Source organism: Alosa sapidissima, chromosome 15 (assembly GCF_018492685.1).
Source record: "Alosa sapidissima isolate fAloSap1 chromosome 15, fAloSap1.pri, whole genome shotgun sequence".
Classification (NCBI taxonomy): Eukaryota; Metazoa; Chordata; class Actinopteri; order Clupeiformes; family Clupeidae; genus Alosa; species Alosa sapidissima.
This window is the reverse complement of record NC_055971.1, coordinates 3,003,094-3,025,587: the sequence shown is the minus strand read 5'-3', so window position 1 is coordinate 3,025,587 and position 22,494 is coordinate 3,003,094. Positions and strand designations below refer to the sequence as shown.

Here is a 22,494-nt window from a genome sequence, read left to right as displayed (position 1 = left end):
ACTATTTTATTGGTACAGGTGGATGTAACAGCAACAATCATAGATTAATTCATTCTATCTTTATATATTTTTTTAAATTATGGAGGAATGGAGAGGAAACGTATGCTTTACATCTGTGAAAATGTTTTGAAGAATGAAATATTACAGCAAACAAACTGAAGACGTAAAATGTTTTAAAGGTTTTTCCTCCTCAATGGACAGATATGTCCATGTACAGAAGATTGATGCAGAACAGTGTGTGTGTGTGTGTGTGTGTGGATATGTGTTGTATGGAGTTGTATGCCAAACTCTTATTCCATTTTCATATTTCTTTCCTCTTTCTTCAGGTGGAGCTGGAGAGCAGTTACACAACCTTCTATTCTGCATGTGTGGATGGGAAGATGCAGGATTAGAGTTGTGTTTCAAGTTGGATATTTCAATCTTGTCAGTGTCGAACTTCTCAGTGATGATAAATTACAGGAAGTTAGAACACTGCCATGTTCAGCACAAACCTGTGCAGCCTTGCAGCAATTGGACGTTGTCTTCTGCAGACATGCATAACTATCACCAGAAAACCCACAGATTCACATCACAAGTAAGCAAGCACACACACACACACACACACACACACACACACACACACACGCCACGCAGGCACGCGTGCACGCACGCACACACACACACATACACACAAGCAGGAAATAGTCTGTAAATGAGCCATACAGAAACCATGTGAAAGGCAGAACAAGGGAGGGAACTTTCTTAAAAGAAGAAGGAAGGTGAATGTGTGAGAGTGAGGCTCACTCTTCAGTGCGTTGGGTGAGCACACACACACACACACACACACACACTCACACACACACACATTTACACAAACCCACATGCTGGGAGCTCTAATAAGTGTAGCAGTGTAGTATACCATGAGCGAGAAATGATGGACTCCCACAACCGAGCTGCCTTGGACATCTCCACCAGAAACCCCCAGGACGACTTTGAGATCCAGTTGCGAGTTGGTGGAGGGACCTATGGCGAGGTTTATAAGGTCAGATATCTTTTTTATTTTGTTTATTTATGGATTTGTGTGTAAGTAAAGACAAAGATAACCACCATGTAAGTTTTGTAGAGCTTTGTTAAAAAAAAACATTAAACCTGTGAGGTATATTAATTTTTATTCTGCTTTTGTCATCACAATACCTTTGTTTGAATTGATAGGAATTGTAGAAACAAGATGTACACCATATGCAGACTGATCTATGTCCATTGGCCTCTCTTTATCAGGGGCTGTGTGCTTTAGGGAAATCTGAGTATTTTTAGCCTTTGCAGTGTATTTGAATGACTAAATCGGATTAAGGTAACAGTCATGCTAATAAAGCCCCTTTAAATTTAAATTTAAGGTGCTAGAGGCCTTAGGCCTTTGTTATATCTTTGCCCTTTCTTTCACTTTTCCTTCACCTCTCAGTTACTTCATGCATTATGGCTGCCAGTGCCAGGTTATAAATCATACCAGTCAAGATAAATCCCACAAGAAATATCTGTAAAGAAAGAAATGGTTATGGTTATGGTATTTGGCACATGCTTTTGTCCAAAGTCCACAGTATATGAACAGTACATTAGTCAAAAATAATAATCGTAATCAAATAAAGTTGAAAAAGTGTACAAGTTACAAGCCAAAATGTAATATTAGTCAATGATAAAGTTGTACATTTCTGTTTGCATCATGTGAGAAACTTTGGCCCATAAATCTATTTTATTGTTAATTCATCTCACAGTACATTTCTGTCTTCAGGGGTACATAGTGCATAAATACATGTTTTACACAATTGAGAGAGACTGTTGAGGCTATTGTAGCAGTTAAAGAACTAAAAAAAAAAAAAAAAAAAGAACTAAAGAAATAAAAATCTTTTTGATATTTCATACTGAAACTGATACTGTATTGGGAACATGAAGGGATCTATCTTTCAACAATGTGAGCTTTTTAAGACAGTCACAAAGTCACTTGCACATACAGTTCTAAACAATATATTTATTCTGACTCCACACATCTCAGCTTTTTTTTACTGAATCCAGGAAGGTCAAACCATGCAGATAAATAACTACTTCCTGCTTTTGCAAAATAGATTGCTTTCAACGTTTGACATTTAATGAACCTGCCACCTGTTTCTGCACCAAATCTTATTGGAGCCAGGTTGACTTGACTTCAGTTACTACAGTGTAGTGCTTGAAAGGGTCATTAATGGAAGACGTATGACTAAACAATTGACAGTTACTATTAGTAAAACTTTGCAATGTCACAGTAACACCATTGGAACAGGACCGTCTAGCCTGACACATAATGCAGCTGTGTGTCAGATGAGAAGTAGATGCATTGAACTGAGTTTAACTGGTGCAGATGAGTCCACTCATTTTGCTGCAAAGTTAGCCAATCAGAACCGAAATAGTTGGCCTTGATTAAGGCACCGTGTGCTTTGGCTGTGTCTATGTTACATTCAAAGTACCGGTACAAGGTCTTGTGACCATGGCATTTACACATCGCAAAGTGGTGTGTGTGTGTGTGTGTGTGTGTGTGTGTGTGTGTGTGTGTGTGTGTGTGTGTGTGTGTGTGTGTTGTGTGCTATGCATCTGGTCTAAGATTATTTATTTTTGGCGAGATGGTCATGAATAAAATTGTTATGATGGTATGTTAGTATCATACAAGCCTATGAGCTATTATAATGCATGAAAATTAACTGATAAGATCTCAGTAGCAAGGCATATGGTTATCATACTGGTTTGTCCTGTTTAGGAGCAATGACGCTGTCAAAACAGAATCAATGGCATGCTTGTCATCAGAAAAGAAAAAAAAAACTTCATCCTCATTGCACATGTACAGTATAGTGAATATATGGGGGTATGTATGGGGGGGGGGGTGGGTGCTTTGAGATGGCTCAATAGTAAGGCAGCTCAATTCTGTCACTGGTTCCATTTCCACTGGGGGCCAGTGGTCTCACCTCACCCTTAGACACCCACCATGTTTTGTTTTGAGTAAATAACCGAGGGGAAGGGGAAGCCATGTGGAGAGTTCCATCACAATGTGTGTCATTATAGGTGTGAATGTATATAAAAGACAGATAACATAAAAAGAAGACAACATACTTGACATGATATAACATCACATAACATAACATAACTTGACATGATATAGCTTGACATAATATTATGTGGGAAAAAACATAAGCTAAGTTAATATTTCAGAAATGAAAATTGAGGCATTCAGAGCTTATGAACATTTAAGAACATTTATGCGTTTAGATCCATTCTTTGTCTAAAACCATTGGGGATTTTTCAAAGCTGGTAAAGCCCACTCTTGAAACAGACTGACTCAGTAGCAGGTGCACCTCTGAATTTAATGCAAAGTGCAAACACAGAAGTGAGAGAGGCTGTGATGTTAATCTGCGCTTCAGTGCACTGTGGGGGGTGGGGAGAGGGACAGAGAGAGATAGAGAGATACACTATCATTAACAGTCTGCTTCAATATTCTATTTTAATAATTATCTAAAAGACCCAAACCCATAGACGTTTTATACAACCCCTCCCCCATAAATAAATAATTTACCTCAGTGCTTGTTTGACGTCATCATTGAAACCACTGCACTGAGAGGCGGCCTCTCCAACCATGTAAACAGGTGTGGTCATGTCTATGCTGCGTTGACCACGGCCTAAGCTCAGGCGTCTGTAGCCCACATTTGTCTCCAGTCCCCACTGGGTTTGTTTTGACCCCATAAACATGACTAGACTTTCCACAGTTTGCAGCTCGAGGCTCTTTGCACTCTGCTGTTTTGTAGAAGTTCCAGTTTATAAATAGCAGCTGTAAAATAGCTTATGGTAACTCAGTTACAGCTGAAGAAATAGGCGCTCATAGTATGAAACTCAAGCAACTCTCAACATTTCCAGGCCAGTTTCCAGTGCATGGACTGAACCTAGCTTTTTTTTTTCAATCGAGATAGTTTCAATAAAGTTTTCTTTTAGTCTATAACTTAATGTATAGTTTGTAGTGCATCACAGCATGTATCAAGGACGGTCTCACTTTCAGACAATTAACAAGTCAAATGACATTTAAACAAGTATATCTAAAGGATTGTGGGTTAGAGAAATCTGTTTTTGCGGGTTTAATTGTTAGGTTAGGTCACACACACACTGCCTGTATGATACACATTCCTCAGGTGCAGCTTAAGCTGAAATCACTGAAAATCAACACATTACAGCCGTCATGCACTGAATTCTGAATTTGCGTTGCTGCCATCTGGCATGCGTTTTAAAACTCCCATTGCTTTTAAACAGAGGTACAAAAATTCCTTCATCCCCTTTTTTATCCAAGTACTGAATGCACACAACAGGAAAAAATTGACTTGTCCATTTAGTGACCACCCCCTCCCCCCGTATCCACTTAATCTACCTTATTTACTACATTTTAACTTGGTTTTACTGACTAATCTTTTAGGCATTGCCAGACCTATTTATCACAACCAAATTATTATTTTGTGCATATCCGTCTGTATTGTAGTGTGTTGTGTGGTTGTGTGTATGTGATCCTGTCTTCAATCAAATTGCCCATTTGGGACAAAGAGATAACCTGAACTGAACTGCACACACATTAAATAAAACATTACCAGCATTGATTAGGCCTAGTTGATATATGAGCACTTTAAACAGGTTACTACAGTGTGTATGTTCAATATTAAAGAATTTTGTCATTTTGAACATCCAGCTTGACATGTGGTGTATCCACTATCCTTTATTCTGATAGCACTGATGAGAACTTGCATTCAGTACTTTTTATCGCTTACTTTTGTGTAGGCCTTGTGTGCCAAAGGTTATGACAAATGGCAGCTGCGGGTGTACTAGCCATAGTGTAGTTGCTAAGGGAATGACATTCAGACATTATTAATGCACCAAAAAATGAATGAATAAAGATTTTGACGAGTCCCAAATCTCAAGTCCCAAGTCTTTTGACAATTCTCAAGTCAGGTCTCAAGTCACAGTGTGTGCAACTTCAGTGTGACACAAGTCCAAGTCACCGACTTGAATTTGCATTTCTGGGTCCTATTCGGCATGATGTCTGGTAAATTGATACAGTAGCCTACTCTCACTTGGGAAAATCAAGAGCTTGATGGTGTTGCTATTAGCATTGTTTCTTTGTGTACGGTTGGTCCAGGTTTGATTCCCAGCGTTGAAAGTCTTTGTGAGTCCTTTATTATGTAAAAGTGTTTTTAACTGTGACATTCAATCAAAAATTATTTATCACTATGGTCTTATATTCTAGGCTCGGAATAAGCAAACATATGAGCTGGCAGCTATCAAGGTCATCAAAATGGAACCAGGTAAGAGACTGAACTCAGCTCGTCTTGTCACAGATGTCACGCTCTGTCCTTTGGATAAATATTGTATGGATTAATTGTATTGTTTCGAGGAAATTATTTGAGTGTTGATGGTTGGTGCGTGTTTTATACATTGTCTTTAAAAATGCTTGCTTAAATTGCTTAAGTCAGCCACAAGGCAAAGTTGAAGTTAAACACAGAGAACACAGAGATGTGAATGTTTAAATTGTGGCTGGTACAGCTTCCTTGAGATGTCATCTAGCTCATCAGGTATATCTCCCTGTATATCTCTCTGATGTACATAGCTTTCCCAACTGTTTCTGACGACTTTGTGCAAAGTGTTTTCCATGGAGTCACTGATTACACTGACACTAGAGGGTGTTCTGAAGATGAGATTATATTTCTGGGTATGGTGTAGCATATTCAGCTTTTATTACGTTAAATTGCATAAGCTGGCTACCCTGGAAATCCAGAACTAAATCTGAATTTGCTCAGTAAGTGACTCTGGCGACGAGTAATGCTCACGAGTGATCAGGCGCGCGGGAACCTATTTTTGACCAGGGGTGCTGAATAACAAAAATAATAGATGTCCGACGATCCCCCTCCCCCGTTTAAGATTTTGACTGCTAAATAGGCTACGTCATTTTAGTGCGGTGTGCGGGTGATAGCTAGCCTGGCGGGCCATCCTATATCATTGAAATGTATAGTCTGAAATCGAACCATTCACCTCGCTTAATCCAAGGGGCGGGCAGAGAATTGTCTTTCAAACTGCCTAGGCATGCAATAGGCCAGCGCTACGACCATATCCGTATCCGGTCGGCAAAACGGCAAATACATCCTTCTTCGAAAGGAATGACTTAAGTGCATTGTGTTGCTCAACTTTCAAAGAAAAGCATAAGTCCAACTCCTCCAAAGTTGACGCCAACGCCGATTCAAACAACCGCTCTTCGTTCGCCATAGCCACCTTCCTTGTTGTTCACCGTCGCAGGACTGTCGTTATCCTGTTAAGCCCGCCTTAAGACTCTCTAACAAAATAGAGCGCTGTGATTGGATAAAGTCCACGGCGTCAGCCAATAGAAATCCCTATTAGCTAGGATGCAATTCATGAAAATTGGGCACTTCTGGACAAGTTTTTGATTTTTGGCAGGGTGTTAGGTATAGGCCTAAAGTTTTCAAAAATCCATGGATACAAGTTGGGGCGGCCCTCCTAGTGGCAGTTATCCATAAAATCCAAAATGGCCCCCGCCGAAAAGAGAAAAGGTTATATCTCAGCTTCCTTTAGTCTTAAATTGTTGTATAATGTATTTTCTCTACTTTGTTTGATACAAGGAATCCAATTTTGATATGTTCTTCTTATTTTAAGTCCATTTCCATGTAGTATTATAGTCATATATAGCTCATAAACTGTCAATATCTCTGAAAGTCACATTGAAATACTCAGGTCCCTAGACCCATATTTTTACCTCCAAGGTATGCTTTTCTTTGTTGATTGGACTGGTCACTATCACTATAGTGTCAAAAATCACATGTTGTGACCAAAAGGACCATTGTTGAGGACCCATACAGGCTACCACACAGCTACAGTAGAGGAGTGACCATCCCTTGCTGGCATCTAGATAGATAGATAGATACTTTATTGATCCCCAAGGGGAAATTCAAGATCTGTCTTCTGTCAAGCATCTTCCAGATCTGTCCAATATGGCACCCAGACTTTGGTTCTGTCATTCCATTCCCAACCCCACTCACTGGGGTCTGAAATCTCTGGAGTTTTGGAGAGGACTCCGTCAGACCCGTCAACCTGACTCCGCCAGATAGATTGCCTGGCATTTGCTCCGCATATCCATCTGGGAACTTTCCGTTGAAGAATGTTTGGGAAAGGGGCGAAAATACTGGTTAGCTGATTGGATAAACCATCTGTCTATCACCACCTATGTTGGACGGTCTAAATCAACCAATCAGATAAATGAAGCGTTCACATGATGTGACGTTGTATCAGTAAGTTGGCAAAAAAAAAGCATGGATTGCGTGGGCAGCTACCCAGAAGTCACCGACACCCTCATTCTGATCACCAAGACCCAACCAGCTGGGTCCTCACACTGGAATCAGTGCACATGCAAGTTCTCAAATGCTGGACTGTACTCATGTATAGTAAGAACTGCGGTGTCGAGTCAGTCAATGAAACCCGGAAGCTTCTTTTCACTCATGGCCTCAAGTCCCTGGATTCAATCCCCCCGACCCATCATGCCTTATTCCAGCATGGAAAGCGTGCCCTGCACACTGCAGCTTTTGTCTGGAAGCAGTCCCTCTCCAAAACTCCAGAGATTCCAGACCCCAGTGAATAGGGTTGGGAATGGAATGACAGAACCAAAGTCTGGGTGCCATATGGGACAGATCTGGAAGATGCCAGCAAGGGATGCTCACTCCTCCTCAACTGTGGCTGTGTGGTTGCCTGTATGGGCAACTGTAAGTGCCACCGAGCTGGACTTTGCTGTACCACATTGTGCAAGTGTGAGGGAGGCTGTACTAATAATGATGATGAGTGAAAACAAAAATCTTTGAATAAATACATGATGTTTAAGCAAAGTCCTTTTAGGCAAGTCCCTCCACTCGGCGGCTATATTGCAACGCCTTTTGGGCACTTATCGGGCATCCATTTCGGCAGAAATGCGCGTGTGCAAGGCTTCACGACACCAATCTTGCTCCAGCGGTGAGATCACGACACATGATTGGCACGATGTCTTCACAACACACCACATTATTGGCTCAATGTATTCACAACACAGCACATTATTGGTTCAATGTATTCACATGTCAACATTTTGCCGTGGAAGGGGTGTGATTTGCATAGACAACTGCCATATTGCCGTTACAAACTAAGCTCATGCATTTCTATGGAGGATTTTTTGAGTGCTGTGTCTCCTCATTAGAAAGTCTATGGTTTAAGTATGAATTGTTTATTTGTGTTATTTGACTAAAATATAATATTGATCCTTAACATGGTGAAAAGCCTATACTGTAACTTTTCACTGTGGCATAATTCTGAATTTGTGTTTATTTAAGGCCTCAACAATGGTCCTTTTGGTCACAACATGTGATTTTTGACACTATAGTGATAATGACCTGTCCAATCAACAAAGAAAAGCATACCTTGGAGGTAAAATATGGGTCTAGGGACCTGAGTAATATTTCAATGTGACTTTTTCAGATATTTTCAGAGATATTGACAGTTTATGAGCTAAATATGACTATGATACTAGATTTAAATGGACTTAAAATAAGAACATATCAAAATTGGATTCCTTGTATCAAACAAAGTAGAGAAAATACATTATACAACAATTTAAGACTAAAGGAAGCTGAGATATAACCTTTTCTCTTTTCGGCGGGGGCCATTTTGGATTTTATTGATAACTGCCACTAGGGGGGCCACCCCAACTTGTATCCATGGATTTTTGAAAACCTTAGGCCTATACCTAACACCCTGCCAAAAATCAAAAACTTGTCCAGAAGTGCCTAATCTTCATGATTTTTCACATATTCCTTCCCAGCTATATGGTTTGATACTAGACGTACAGGCTGAGCAAATTAATTTGCCGCCGCTAGGGTGCGTCTAGATTTCTAGGCTAGGTGATAGCGAGAAGTTTTAGAAAAGTCCTGGGCAGCCACAAATTCCAATGTTTTGCGACAGCACTCCGAGTCCACTGCGCCCACCCTAACCCCACAGAAGCGCACTTGACGTCGTTAGCCTATTTCAGTATAGCTAAGGAAAATTACTTTTCTGATCGTCAAAACCACACCAGAGATGTTAGGCTTTAAATATAGGCTAATAATCAGGCTGCAATGATCTCACAAATAATTTCTGAATAGCCTAGAGTGTGTCGTCTCCACAGCAAGTATGTGTCTTAATAATTTCTATCTTAGCGACTAGGATAGTGAAATGATTTCACTAGCTATGCATTTATTATTTTTGCAAAACTGTAAAACACAATTAAAGTTTCTTTCAGCTTATCCATGTTTTTTTTGAACGTGTAAATCGCATAGAATATGTAGGCCTACATCAACCGTAGGCCTACACACTTGATGCTATCACATAGATGAAACCACGCTATGGTTCTTACAGTAACTGACTCACGTTCACGTTGATCTCTATAACTGTTAATTTTTAGTAGCCTATATTCAAACCTATCCATAACCCTTTTTTGCTATTTGACTCATCATTTCACATACAAAAATATAAATAATGTCAGACAGCGAATTAGTAATTATTTAAAAAAATATATAATATTTTTTTAAAATCTATCTCCTGCCAGCAGGGGGTGCTGCAGCACCCTCAGCACCCCCCTTCCCGCGCCCTTGCGAGTGATGCTCATTACCTATGCCCATGAAACCGAGCTGCACCAATCACATCGGTGTATCTGATATAGGCACTGCGACGTCAATGTCCGGAAACATTGGTCGTAGTGTTATCCAATTACGCCGACGTCTAGAATCGGTAAGTAAACATTGGTCGTAGTATTATCCAATTGTAGCCCCTCTTATCCCGAGCTGGTCAATAAGTGGACTAGAATTGGGTTCGTTACACTAATGTCTAGAATAATGTCTCGTTTTAACTTTTAACAGGTACACAGTGAGTGGAGACTAACCAATGTTATCACAAACAATTATTTATTAAACACAAAAGTTTAGGAATGGATATATATCATAGATATTGGTAGGCCTATGCGGCCTATAGTGGCTAATAACAAAGAAGTGGCTAATAGCAAAGTGGTGCCTAGCACCTTTACTCTCCTACAGATAATACTATTCGTTTAATAATGCTATTCTTTTGAAAAACTGAAACTAAACTGACCGTTTTCACATATGGGTTTACCTGGAAATTTATTCCATGATACAGCATTAATACACTCCTAACCATTGCATTGAAAACCAATGAATCAAATAGTCAGCACTGTAATTAGGCTAAACAAGTGGCCACTCTCAACACTACTGTGCTATATCTTACATTTAGCGTTTCACCTTGAAATTAAAATACAAAAGCCGGCTGTATCAAACCAAATAAAACAATATGAAATAAAACGTTGCAGGCCTGTTAGTATGGAACGGTGGTCCGTTGTACTCACAGTCTCTTAATTGACAAACGTGCGTGCACGTCTTTCTTCTTGCAACTTCAACACAAAATGGCTGCGCCGGCCAGGTGTTTTTTCCCTCACAGCCGGAGGAACCACTGGCTTTCCCTTGGTCACCAGTGGCGCTATCCAGGCAGCTGTTGTCCCTCGCAGGCTACTCCGTGGAACCCCAACGTGTCCGGAACGTGGGGCGCTAACTGAGCAGCTTTCTTCCCTATGCATAAAATACCTCAGCGAGATGAATTACTAAATTAATGGTCGGACTAAAATTAGGCTGTCCCTGGAGACGGCAACTAGGCTCCACCTTACACTGCTACTGGAAGAAACTGGAATCCATGCATTTCCACTGAATTATTTTTGGAATCTGATCTCTTATCATACCTGTTCATTCTTACTCGTCGCTCGACTTATCGTGACTAAATTCAAGATGGCTGCAAACGCTAAACTTCGTGAAGATACTGTCTGCATAAATCGTCTTGTAAGTAAACTACCAGTGCTTTTTCAAAGTTCTCAATGTCTCGTTTTAAATGTCAGGGCCCTCGGAAGTCTACCAATGAAGTGTGGAGATACATTGAGCCTCGTAAATGGTGTAAAACAGTGATTTATTTGCATGGCTAGCCCGATGCCGAAGCACCACCATTGAAAAAGCTGTTGGTAGCATCGGCTAACTAGCGCCAGATTTTATAGTGCAGGGGACAAGCCGAGATGGGCTATGAGACATACGTTCACACTCGGTATCATATTTCAACACACTTTAGGTCAATATCACACCGGAATTCTCCTTTAATCAAACCCAAGCTTCTCTTCCCTCTTCCCTTTCCTGTCTCCAACTTCCCCAACCAATAGGCTGGCGTGACGCATGAAATTACCCACTATTTAGCCAATAAGACTACTGATTATCCAACATCATTACACATTAACTACTAGAATCGATTTATTATAGATTATGGTATTTCCATACTTCTATTTTACCTCTATTTTTACTATCTCTATTTTTAAAGCATAAATTAAGCGCACAACATGAAATGTAAATAAATGGGCACTATTTTTAACTTAACTATTTTAGAATTAATTTTTAACATTGCACTTTTTGAATGCTTTTATCACTAATCTAAATTTATAGAAAAAGATGAACTTTAGTAACACCCGGGTTACACAATTGTGTGCAGTGATATTTTCAAATGCATGCTTGGTGCCGCCCCTAGAGTTGGGTCATTTTCATTACTCGTAGCCAGACCCTTAATCTTTTGGATTGGGTCTGGTCATCCAGGCTATAAACTGGCCAGGCCCTCAAAGGTTTTGGCCTTTAGGACAAACAGACAGTTAACCTACTACTCATGGTCACGGACATACTCGTGGTCTTCTAACTAAACTCTATCTATCAGTGGAAAGAACAGACCTTAACATTATAATTTACCTTCATGGTGGAATGACTGTTATAGCATTCAGGGTCTTTGTGTCCCTCTGCAGAGGATGACTTCTCAGTGATCCAGCAGGAGATTGTTATGGTCAAGACATGTAAGCACCATAACATTGTGGCATACTATGGCAGTTACATAAGGTAATACTTACAGCTTTATTTGAGCAATATGTGTCATATCAGTCTTTTAACAGTTGTTACTATAACTACTTCACCGATCTTTCATGTGTCCCTTAGAGTAATTCTATTAAACACAGTTTATTATCATTTTATGTATCTTTTTGTGGCTAAGTATTTATATTGTTTGTTTTAATAATGTATAACTACCGTATAACATCTTCACATTCTTTTTAATGGATGGTCATGTGAATGACAAATAAATTCATGTAATTTTCAATATCTGTTGTAAGCCACTATTTTCACAAAGTAATATCTACAACACAAAGTAATATCTACAACAGTCAAAATACACCGACCAAGCCAACATCTACCTTCACTGTTTAGGGCCAACAAATTGTGGATCTGTATGGAGTACTGTGGGGGTGGATCTTTACAGGACATCTATCATGGTGAGTGTTCCAGGGTCTACTGGGCAGCTGACCAATATCCTCTCCTAGAGGAGAGAGGAAAAAGGAACCAGGCATGATGTGGCTGAAGAAAGAACATCTTATCATTTTAGAACTTTTCATATCAAATCCATCTGTACACATCCTTTCATCCACCTTTGTGTTGCACCATCTCATTATGCCATGCAGATGTCTAATCAGGTATCATGTTGTGGTCTTAGTAACAGGACCACTGTCAGAGAGCCAGATTGCATATGTGTGCCGGGAGATGCTTCAGGTGAGCCTTGTATTCACTCATAAGATATCAAAAAGACATTTCTCAACTTAGTGACTTAGTGACAGAAATGCACATTCAAGAAGTCAGTTTTTTTCTGGTATTGTTGATTTACAGAACTCTGCAAGAAAATTACTTTGACAGACATGTGTAAAAAGGTTATTTGTCATTTAATCATCACTGTCATTTAATGTTTTACCAATAGGGCCTTGATTATTTGCATGGACAGAAAAAGATTCACCGAGATATAAAGGTGTGTTAACAAGGAAAACTGTATTGCTGACATTCACCAAATGTTGTTTATGCAAAGGCAGAATCATTGACACTTACCTAACATTACAACTTGAGTAAATGCTCATATATTTCCCTTTGGTTATATAATTGAGACTGAATTACTTTCTTTTACATTACATCATGTGCTCTGTCTTTCCAGGGTGCAAACATCCTTTTGAATGACCAAGGAGAGGTCAAACTAGGTAATGTGTGTGTGTGTGTCTCTGTGTGTGTAGGCACAACAAATGTATATATGCTGAACTCTACTTGTCTTTCTCCTTGTGTGCAGCTGATTTTGGCATTGCTGCACAGATCACAGCCACATTTGCCCGCCGCATGTCATTCATTGGGACTCCCTATTGGTGAGATGAAGGCTACACTGACTGTAAACCATTTCCAACTCTGACACTGACCTTGATTGTAGTGTACCTACATGGCATGTGGTGGGTCTCTTGCAGCAGAGTTGGTGAATGACTGAGTGTCTGTTTCATTGACTGCACCCCACAGGATGGCACCAGAGGTGGCAGCAGTGGAGATTAAGGGTGGCTACAATGAACTTTGTGATATCTGGTCAGTTGGTATCACTGCCATTGAGCTGGCAGAATTACAGCCACCATTGTTTGATGTCCACCCTCTACGGTACATTTTCCCTCTAAAAGTGTATCTGAGTACTGTATGTGTGTGTGTTTGACTATGAAAACACAGTTGTTGAGTTTTGTGTCCATGAGTACATGCGTGATTAGTGTGCATGTGAATTATTATGTGTGTACTTATATGCACATTCCTCAGCTGACCCCTATAGACCTCTGAACCCATTACTACTCATGTCTACATCTATTCCCATTCCTTCACTTTAGGGTGCTCTTTCTTATGTCTAAGAGTGGATACCAGCCTCCAAAGCTCAAGGATAAGACCAAATGGTGAGGACCAAAACAAATACAAATTTTAGAAGTCTACTGAAAGAGACTGCATTGTGTTATTAATTGGCATTTTCTCTTGGTGTGTGTTTGGCATAGGTCTCCCATGTTTTACAATTTTGTGAAAGCCATGCTTATCAGAAACCCAAAGAAGAGGCCGAGCGCAGCAAAAATGCTCACAGTAAGATCAGTCAATTACCACAATAAACCCAAGAAATGTGTTTGGTTTTGTGTGGTTGTGTCTCAGTGTAAATGTCCCGCTATTTGCTTTCGGTGTTAAATCAGTGTCAACCAGCTTTTACAAAGCTTTGCTGTTACACAATTCACAATCAACAATATCAACATCTGCACACACTACAATATATTTATGTGCCCATGTAGCACCAGTTTGTGATCCAACCGGGCCTGAGGCAGGAACTTACCCTGGACTTACTAGAGAAGCTACAGCATCCAGAAAAGCTGAAGGACTGTTTACTAACAGAAGAGGAGGACATGGAGGTGCTTTTCCCCAGTGATATTTTAGTATTATATTATATTATATTATATTATGTTATGGTTACTTAGCAGACACTTTTATCCAAAAACGACTTACATTATAAAAAACGATAAACATTTACATTTTTCAGATACATGTTCCGAGTTCACTCAGAAGAATCCATTCCATTAACCGACACAATCAGGCAGAGAGGACACATTCTGACATCAGTTGTGAGTTTCTTCTTCTATCTTTTTTTGTGCATTTGTCTGGCGGATGTGTCACTCACCGCTTTTCCGTATTAGCTTTGACCTTTCTTAAGTGTTGAAGTGTGAATGTTGTGGTGTTTTTAGTGCAGCAGATCTACACACAGAGACCACTGAAAATAAAGACAGACTCCCCAGATACAACAGTAAGAAACAATATTGTACTAAATTACACGGCACTCCTATGCATTCCTGTACCAGATCCAACTACAAATTATGTTGTTTTTAGTTACGGTCAGAGGGTTGTCGATGGATAGCATGTCCTGAACCAGACAAAAAGTGGACAGTGAGGTAACATCTTCATGCCATATACAAGGCCATAGAGAAACACTGTTTGAACATGTCCATTTAAGTGAAGTTATGTCTCTTCTTCTCTCCTCTAGAAATGAGAATGTTGGTTCAGATGATGACTATGATGATGTAGACATGTAAGGATAAAATACACCTAAAGCATTTTTATGGGATCCAGATGGTAACATTCAACACAGTCGCAACATTTGCACATGTTTAATGTCTTTCTCATCTTTCCTATTTGACAGACCCCTGAACTCCAGCAGCAGGTAAGTCTTCCTCGCACTTTGCTGTAACAACAGGAAATGGGCAAACCATATGACTATGACAATGTTTATATTCAAACCACATGACTGATAAAACATTGCTGATGCAATGTTTTATAAGCAAAATCTTTCATTAATAATATGGAGTAAAGTTTACAATCTGAGACAGTGTTTCCTCCTCCTCTACTTCTACAGTGAGACTGTTCCAGATAGTAATACTCCTCCTCCACTTCCTCCAAAGGTAATTGAAACAAATGTATCTCTAACATCATGTAGGCCTATACATCCATTGTTCATCCATTGTTTTTCACTAAATCTAGTCTAACTAGGTTATTTCAAAATATTTCAACTTACTTTTCAAAAACCACCTCAGGTTAGCATCAGATAGCTAGTTGGCTAGCTATCTTACATAGAAGGTTAGCTATAGTCAATATATTGATCAAATATAATACAGCTTGTAATCAATTTATTGATTATATTTTATGGCACCACAATTGTTTACTTTAGTTTTTTACTTTTGATTTTGCTATTAATGCATGAGGGGCTTTGTTTGAAACAAGCAGCTTTGGAGGCATTTTACCCCACGGCTGGGGCAAAACGCCCCTTTTTGCACATATTTTTTGTTGTTAAAATACAAATTAATTTTAAACTCTGGACAATTTTAATATTTGGTTTCTAATTCATGACATTGTCACTCAAAACTAGGATAGCAATTATACACATATTTAGCTTTTGGTTTCACAGTAATATCACATTTTCCTTAAGGGGGGCGGTGGGGTAAAATGCCCCCACCCTGTTAAAGCAATGTCCGTCATGCATTAATAGCACAATCAAAAGTAAACAACTAAAGTAAACAAAATCAATTGTGGTGTCATAAAATATAATCAATAAATTGATTACAAGCGACTATATTTGATCAATATTTTACTTATAGGAATTCTCATAATGCCAGCTTTGTCGACGAACAACAAATTAATAAAATAGCCTACCTCATGTGATGGACATTATAGAACATTACACGGTGCTTGTAATAACGCTGATATGATGGTCGAATATGGATGGGAATCGTAACAAAAGTGTGTTGGATACAAACCTATCTGACATAGTGTGGATATAGTCTTAAAGACTTTGCCACTAATGTGTGTGGCAAGTGTCAGCGCACTCATGTCGACTCAGTCGACATGGAATTAAAATATCACTGAAGCACTTCAAGTTTGAGCTATAATCTACCAGGTAAACATTGTTTACACTTCTACACTGTTACACGTGAACTGAAAAATAGTAAATAGAGATATAGACTAGGCTATTTCTGTTATTTATGCACTTCATTAAAAATTGCTGTAGGCCTAGGCTACATTTTGCACATGCACTTGTGCATATTTCTCAATATGAAAAGTTTTTTTATTTTTAACTGAACTTAAAGATAATGAATATAGGCTATGGAGTATTTTTTGTATATTATGCTCTTTATAATGTGTGTACATTTTGTGCATGCACTTCTGTTGTAGCATTTATTTCAGTTTATATTAGCTATATATTTCTGAAGAAAACATTGTGTTGCCTCAGGCCCGCTGCATATCTTCTGAAATTTGATTTGACATTACATTACATTACATTACATTTGGCTGATGCATTTTTAACCAAAGCGACTAACAACATGGTAAACAGTTTAAGCTTTTTAAAGCAATTCTCTCAACAATTCTAGGACAATTTAAAAAGTGCATCAGTGAGTGCAGTTTTTAAAGAGTCAAAAGTTTGGGGTCACTTAGAAATATACATTCCACTCCATTATAGACAGAATACCAGCTGAGATCAGTTGCATTGCTTTATTTAATCAGGGAAACAGTTTTCAGATTACATTATGTGCTTACATAATTGCCTTTGGAACATTGGATGAATGGTTGCTGATAATGGGCAATGTACAGTAGATATTGCCTTAAAGATTAGCCATTTCTTTCTACAACAGTCGAGAACCTTTTTAAAAAAAAGTCTCAAAAAAGTTATGTAATGATAAATACAACAAAAGGAGGAACATTTCACAACTAATTAGGTCAACTGACATCATGATTGGGTATAAAAACAGCATCCCAGAGAGGCAGAGTCTGTCAGAAGTAAAGATGTGGAGGTATTCATTACTCATTACTTCATTACTTGTGGGCAAATAATGAAACACTATACGGTTACACTTTACTTGACAGTATCGACATAAGAGTGACACTGTCATGAACGTGTCATAAACAAGTCATAAATGTTTAGGCCTTAACACTTCTGTTATTAAGTGTCATTCGGTTTTTGTCATAACAAGTTAGGGTTAGGGTTAGAGTTAGGGTTAGAATTCATGTGTCATGACAGTCGATACTGTCAAGTAAAGTATTACCCAACATATGTTAAGAATGCAAATATTGCAAATAATTTGGGGAACTCATAATCTACAGTACATGATACCATTCAGAGAATCCAGAGAAATCTTTGAAAACAAACATTAAAACCAGACCTGTTTCTGTAAAGAAAATCATTACATGGGCTCAGGTGAACCTCTGATAACCCATGAGCGTAGGTTTAAGGTGGGACGCTAAGGATTGGTCATAATCAACATTTTAAGATGACAAAACTGTCCCCACCAATATTTCAGCGAACTTATTTTTGCTGCTGATCATTCCGACAGCCAGCATGACAGTACAAGAAACGTCGTCATTTGATTGGCTAAAAAAACAAAGGGGAGGGGGAAGGGTTATTGGACATGCACGCTACACGCACGGAGTGTCAAAGGGCAATTCCATGGAAAATTATGTTTTTTGTAACATCCATAACGCCAATAAAATGTGATGGTATGGTATGATGTGAATGATTACATGAAATTTGAGCATTTGCTATTTTTGGCTGAAGAATGTACATGAGAAAAAATGCACAAAAAAATGCACAAGGCATTTCACTGGCGTTATGGATGTGACAAAAAGTCAATTTTCCGTGGAATTGCCCCAAAGCACAGGCTACTTTGCACTGGCAGTCAAGGGAGCGCGTGTGACAACAGTAAGTTACCAGGGATGTCTGCCAATACATACCCCATAAAAGGCCAGAGTAAAACATTTTGATATTCCATTTACCCTTCAGCATGTACATGTTTGCCCCTTTTTGTGATTTGTAGATCAGCTATGCCACCCAAGAAGAAGAAAGGGGACATACAAAGCTTTTTCATTATGCAGAGTCTAAGTAGGCAAAATAACTATACAAACTGGCAACCGGTGACCAGGCTTTCAAATGTGGATTTTACTGTGTAAAATATCATTAGCTGTTAGGATATTACCCAGGATATTGTCACAACTAAACCTAGCTTCTGTAATCTTCTGTAAAGCATAGGCTATAGCACAGAATAGAAGTCACCATCACTGACTGTTAATTGTTGCGTTTTGTGTCCACTCTGGTGTCTACCGGGCTCCCATAACACAGTTGAGATCACTACTCCTGTGTGTGTGTGTCACAGCACAAAAAGAGGAAGCAACTTTCACTGTACGTGTCTGATGGGAGGGCCCATTTTCGATGGGTTTAGGATGTACGAAAGGGCTGACTCGACTGGGAGGCTCTCCCTATCGAAAATCAAATTCCCTAATCTGGGGTCTGGGGCTAACAAGGGTGGACTGCCTCAGAGGCTCTCTCTACCTCCGAGTCCCTTTTCCCTAATTTCCCTGTTCCCTCTGCTCGCACTTTATAATGTGGTTACAATAAAGACTTTAGAGCTGTATTTGCACAAGTTGGTTTGTCAATCTGGTTAGAGAGCGGTCAAAAGGTCCTGGCTACAGCCCTCAAGGACCAAGAGGAAGTTAACTATCTGTCACAGGGAGAATTTAGCCAAATTTAAGTTCTTATAATACAGCTCTTATAATTTACATAACATATAACTGATCTCATAAAATCTATAACAATTTTCTCTCTCTATTTATCAGACAGATTTCTGTATCCTCGCTTGTATGAAGTGTATTTAGGCCACAACGGGCCTACAACATTGTTTAACATACAATACATTTGATAACAGAGCCATCCAGATGATGTCTTTTTCAGGGAAGACCTTGGATATTTCAGGAAAATAATGCCAAAATGAGCTCTGTATGGAGCAACGCTGTAATAGCTCATTACAGCATGGCTCCATAGAAGAATAGTCCAGGTGCTAAAATAGCGTCTACAGTCCAGACCTGTCAAATTGGGTGCATTATGGAATTAAAAACATGATTAAGAGGACCCCAGACTGCTGAGCAGCTGAAATCCTATATCGGGCAGGAATGGGACAACATTTCAATTTCAAAACTCCAGCAACTGGTCTCCTCAGTTCCTAAACATTTACAGAATGTTGTTAAATTCAGAGGTGAAGTAACACAGTAGTAAACATGCCCCTGTCCCAACTTTTTTGAGACGTGTTGCTGGCATCAAATTCAAAATGTACATATATTTCTATTGTATTCTCTCCTTCAACAGTTGATATTGTTATTGATACATTGCTGTCTCATGTAATCAATTTGATTTACAGGTTACTGTTACCGTAACCCCTCAAAAACCTCTCACTGCACTGCCTTTATTATGATAATTCACGTGGCAACAATGTAATCTTGTATCCACACAGCCCAAGGTTCGCACAAGTTCAGAGGAGAGTGTGGTTAGCGAGGATGATCACAGTCGCTCACAGCACACCCTCCTTCCCCCTGTCCCTCCCCTGTACCGCACCGCTAGTGGAACCCACACACGCCCAACCCCACGGCCACGCTCTACAAGAAACACCAACTCAGGTAAAACCCTACATCGCAAAAGGATTACAGCAAACACCACAGCAAGGCTGCCATAAGAGGTTGAAAAAAAGGTCAGATAACAGTGCCGCTGTGTTCTCTGATTTCCATTTGCAGATCCTTCATCTTTTAAAGGATATAGAACAGAAAGTCCAGCCGAACCCCAACCACCAGAGCTGCCTCCAAAGAAAGACAGGAGGAAACGGCACCCTAAACAGGTGCAGAAAGCAAATAAGACAGAATTGTCAGAGTGAAACACATTTGAATTGCTCAGACATATTCATCTTGTTATGAGCTGTAAGGGAACTGGTTAGATGTTACAGATTGAAAATGCAAAGCTTAGGTCAATTTTGCTTTGAAGATATTCTCCATATTGTGTTAAGACATGTTGAAAGACATGAAAGTATGCTTCCATGAACTAGAATGACTGGAGTAAGCTGGACATGCAATAGCGCATCAGTAAAGATGCATATTTTTTCTTCAAGGAACCAGGTGAATGTGCTAGCCCTGTATCAAGAAAGCCTCCAGTAAGATTGTATTATTATTATTATTATTTTAATATCCACATAACTGGTGATGATGGATCAAGCAGTGAACTTTTTGTGCCCTCATTTGAACATTAGTCTTCTTTTTCTGCAGATTATATTTAAAAAAGTATTTAATGGATGCCCTTTGAAGATAAACTGCTCAACCACATGGGAGCATCCAACAACTAAGGGTATGCAACTTATACAGATATCCCTGGAAGTCACATAACATTTCATGTTGTACACCAACCAACACCTTTGCACTGACATTTTTCAGATCAGCATCTCATATTTGGAGCTGATGCTGGAATTTTCATGCTTAATCTCAATGGGGCTGAAGCCACAATGGAGCTAGTAAGCATGCCAGATTGTTTTTCTATGTTGTTGAGTATTATGAAAGCTATCAATAATTTACCATGTTTTTGTTTTCTCTGTATTCTGTCCTAATCCCACCTCTCCTGCACTAGCTTTACCCAGGGAAATGCACTTGGGTCTATACCATAAGTAATGTGCTTATGTCAATATCAGGTAAGGACGTGAACAATTATTTTCATGCATCAATCTTGATGATAATTCCATGATGAAAACAGTATGAATATGTGTAGGGTGTGTGTGAATTAATTTGTGTGTGTGTGTGTGTGTGTGTGTGTGTGTTTCTATTTTTAACTTCAGGGAAGTCAGCTCAGATACATTCCCATTCTCTGAAAGAGTTGTATGAGCAAGCTAGGAAAGACCATCGCATGGTTGCCTTACCTACACACAGACTGCTTCCAAGGTAATTCCAACAACAATATCAACTTACTCCTACAAGTCCTAAACTATTGTGAGCCATAAGACATCCTAAATTCTAACTACCCCTAATCTTATGTATATTAATTAGATCTATTTCTTTTTTTCATAGGAAATGTTTAATAACTACTAAAATACCAGACACCAAGGGATGTCAAACATGTACTGTCGGTGAGACTTGATAGACTTCTTCACCTTTTATTCAACTAATCTCAGGATGATAAACTCATTTTGAAATAACTTTAAAATCTTAGTCATTTCACTACAATATACATGTCTCAAGTGTAAGAATACATGTGTCTGTGCAGCTCACCACCAAAACAGTAATTAGAGTGATGAACTCCATAGACTGCTGTGTTTAAATATAAACATTATTGGCCTTCTCTTGCTTAGACGTAAAGGTTATCGAGAAATAGACAGTATATTCCAACAACCTCGTTATTGTGACCAGAAAATACATCTGAGGTTATTTGTGTGGTGTCTGCAAGCTAGCTTATATTATGTTAGCAAGAAAACTTCCCACAACTGCCAACAAAGTACTGCTTGCTGGCCAAGTGCTGATTTAAAATCTTAAATGGACGTGTTAGATGTGGAAATTGTGCCCTCTTCTTTCCTTCACTTCTCTGTGAAGGAATCGCTTTACAAAAGACACAGATTTTTCATCAAGGTCAGAAACAGCTTCACTGTCTTTCATGAATCTTTTTTGTCTTACACATAACACTTTGAATGCTGTGCTGTATTTGGAAGCTTTGGCCCAGAGTGCCAATTGTTGACGATTTTTGTAGAGCCACAGCGTATTCTGTTATAGCTACATGTTGTTTATGTTTATTAGGGCCCGAGCACCGAAGGGCGCAAGGCCCTATTGTTTTTTTGTAAGGATTATTATTATTATTATTATTATTATCATTATTAGGGCCCGAGCACCGTAGGGCGCAAGGCCCTATTGTTTTTGTAAGGATTATTATTATTATCGAGTATTATTATTGTTATTCTACTTTTTTGCTTTCCTGTTTTTGAGGTGGTTAACATGGTCGAAAAATCTTGAAATTTGGCACACACGTCAGGTGTCACGCATTGCAGTTAGGTACAAGAGCTTGACCCCGGGCGTGGCCCAGGGACTCGCTAGCGCCCCCTTAGGTGACTGATCCCGTTGTTGGCAAATATTTTTAGGTGGTTAACATAATCGAAAAGTCTTGAAA

General features: G+C 39.2%; 1 protein-coding gene across 1 annotated transcript in view; it reads left to right on the top strand.

Annotated features, from left to right (window-relative positions):
• Positions 1-686: 686 nt before the first annotated feature.
• Positions 687-22,494, top strand: part of LOC121683567 (mitogen-activated protein kinase kinase kinase kinase 5) — a 39,076-nt gene continuing 17,268 nt past the window's right edge. Inside the window, exons 1-26 of the mRNA XM_042063229.1 lie at positions 687-1,021; positions 5,279-5,336; positions 11,930-12,020; positions 12,384-12,448; positions 12,667-12,722; positions 12,925-12,972; positions 13,153-13,195; positions 13,282-13,354; positions 13,500-13,631; positions 13,850-13,912; positions 14,009-14,090; positions 14,291-14,407; positions 14,536-14,617; positions 14,738-14,796; positions 14,880-14,941; positions 15,034-15,078; positions 15,190-15,210; positions 15,403-15,448; positions 19,820-19,982; positions 20,097-20,197; positions 20,465-20,506; positions 20,619-20,697; positions 20,784-20,860; positions 20,974-21,034; positions 21,179-21,281; positions 21,408-21,466. Coding sequence (XP_041919163.1) covers positions 911-1,021; positions 5,279-5,336; positions 11,930-12,020; positions 12,384-12,448; positions 12,667-12,722; positions 12,925-12,972; positions 13,153-13,195; positions 13,282-13,354; positions 13,500-13,631; positions 13,850-13,912; positions 14,009-14,090; positions 14,291-14,407; positions 14,536-14,617; positions 14,738-14,796; positions 14,880-14,941; positions 15,034-15,078; positions 15,190-15,210; positions 15,403-15,448; positions 19,820-19,982; positions 20,097-20,197; positions 20,465-20,506; positions 20,619-20,697; positions 20,784-20,860; positions 20,974-21,034; positions 21,179-21,281; positions 21,408-21,466 — 1,939 coding nt within the window. The 5' untranslated portion in view covers positions 687-910. The remainder of the gene's footprint in view (positions 1,022-5,278; positions 5,337-11,929; positions 12,021-12,383; positions 12,449-12,666; positions 12,723-12,924; positions 12,973-13,152; positions 13,196-13,281; positions 13,355-13,499; positions 13,632-13,849; positions 13,913-14,008; positions 14,091-14,290; positions 14,408-14,535; positions 14,618-14,737; positions 14,797-14,879; positions 14,942-15,033; positions 15,079-15,189; positions 15,211-15,402; positions 15,449-19,819; positions 19,983-20,096; positions 20,198-20,464; positions 20,507-20,618; positions 20,698-20,783; positions 20,861-20,973; positions 21,035-21,178; positions 21,282-21,407; positions 21,467-22,494) is intronic.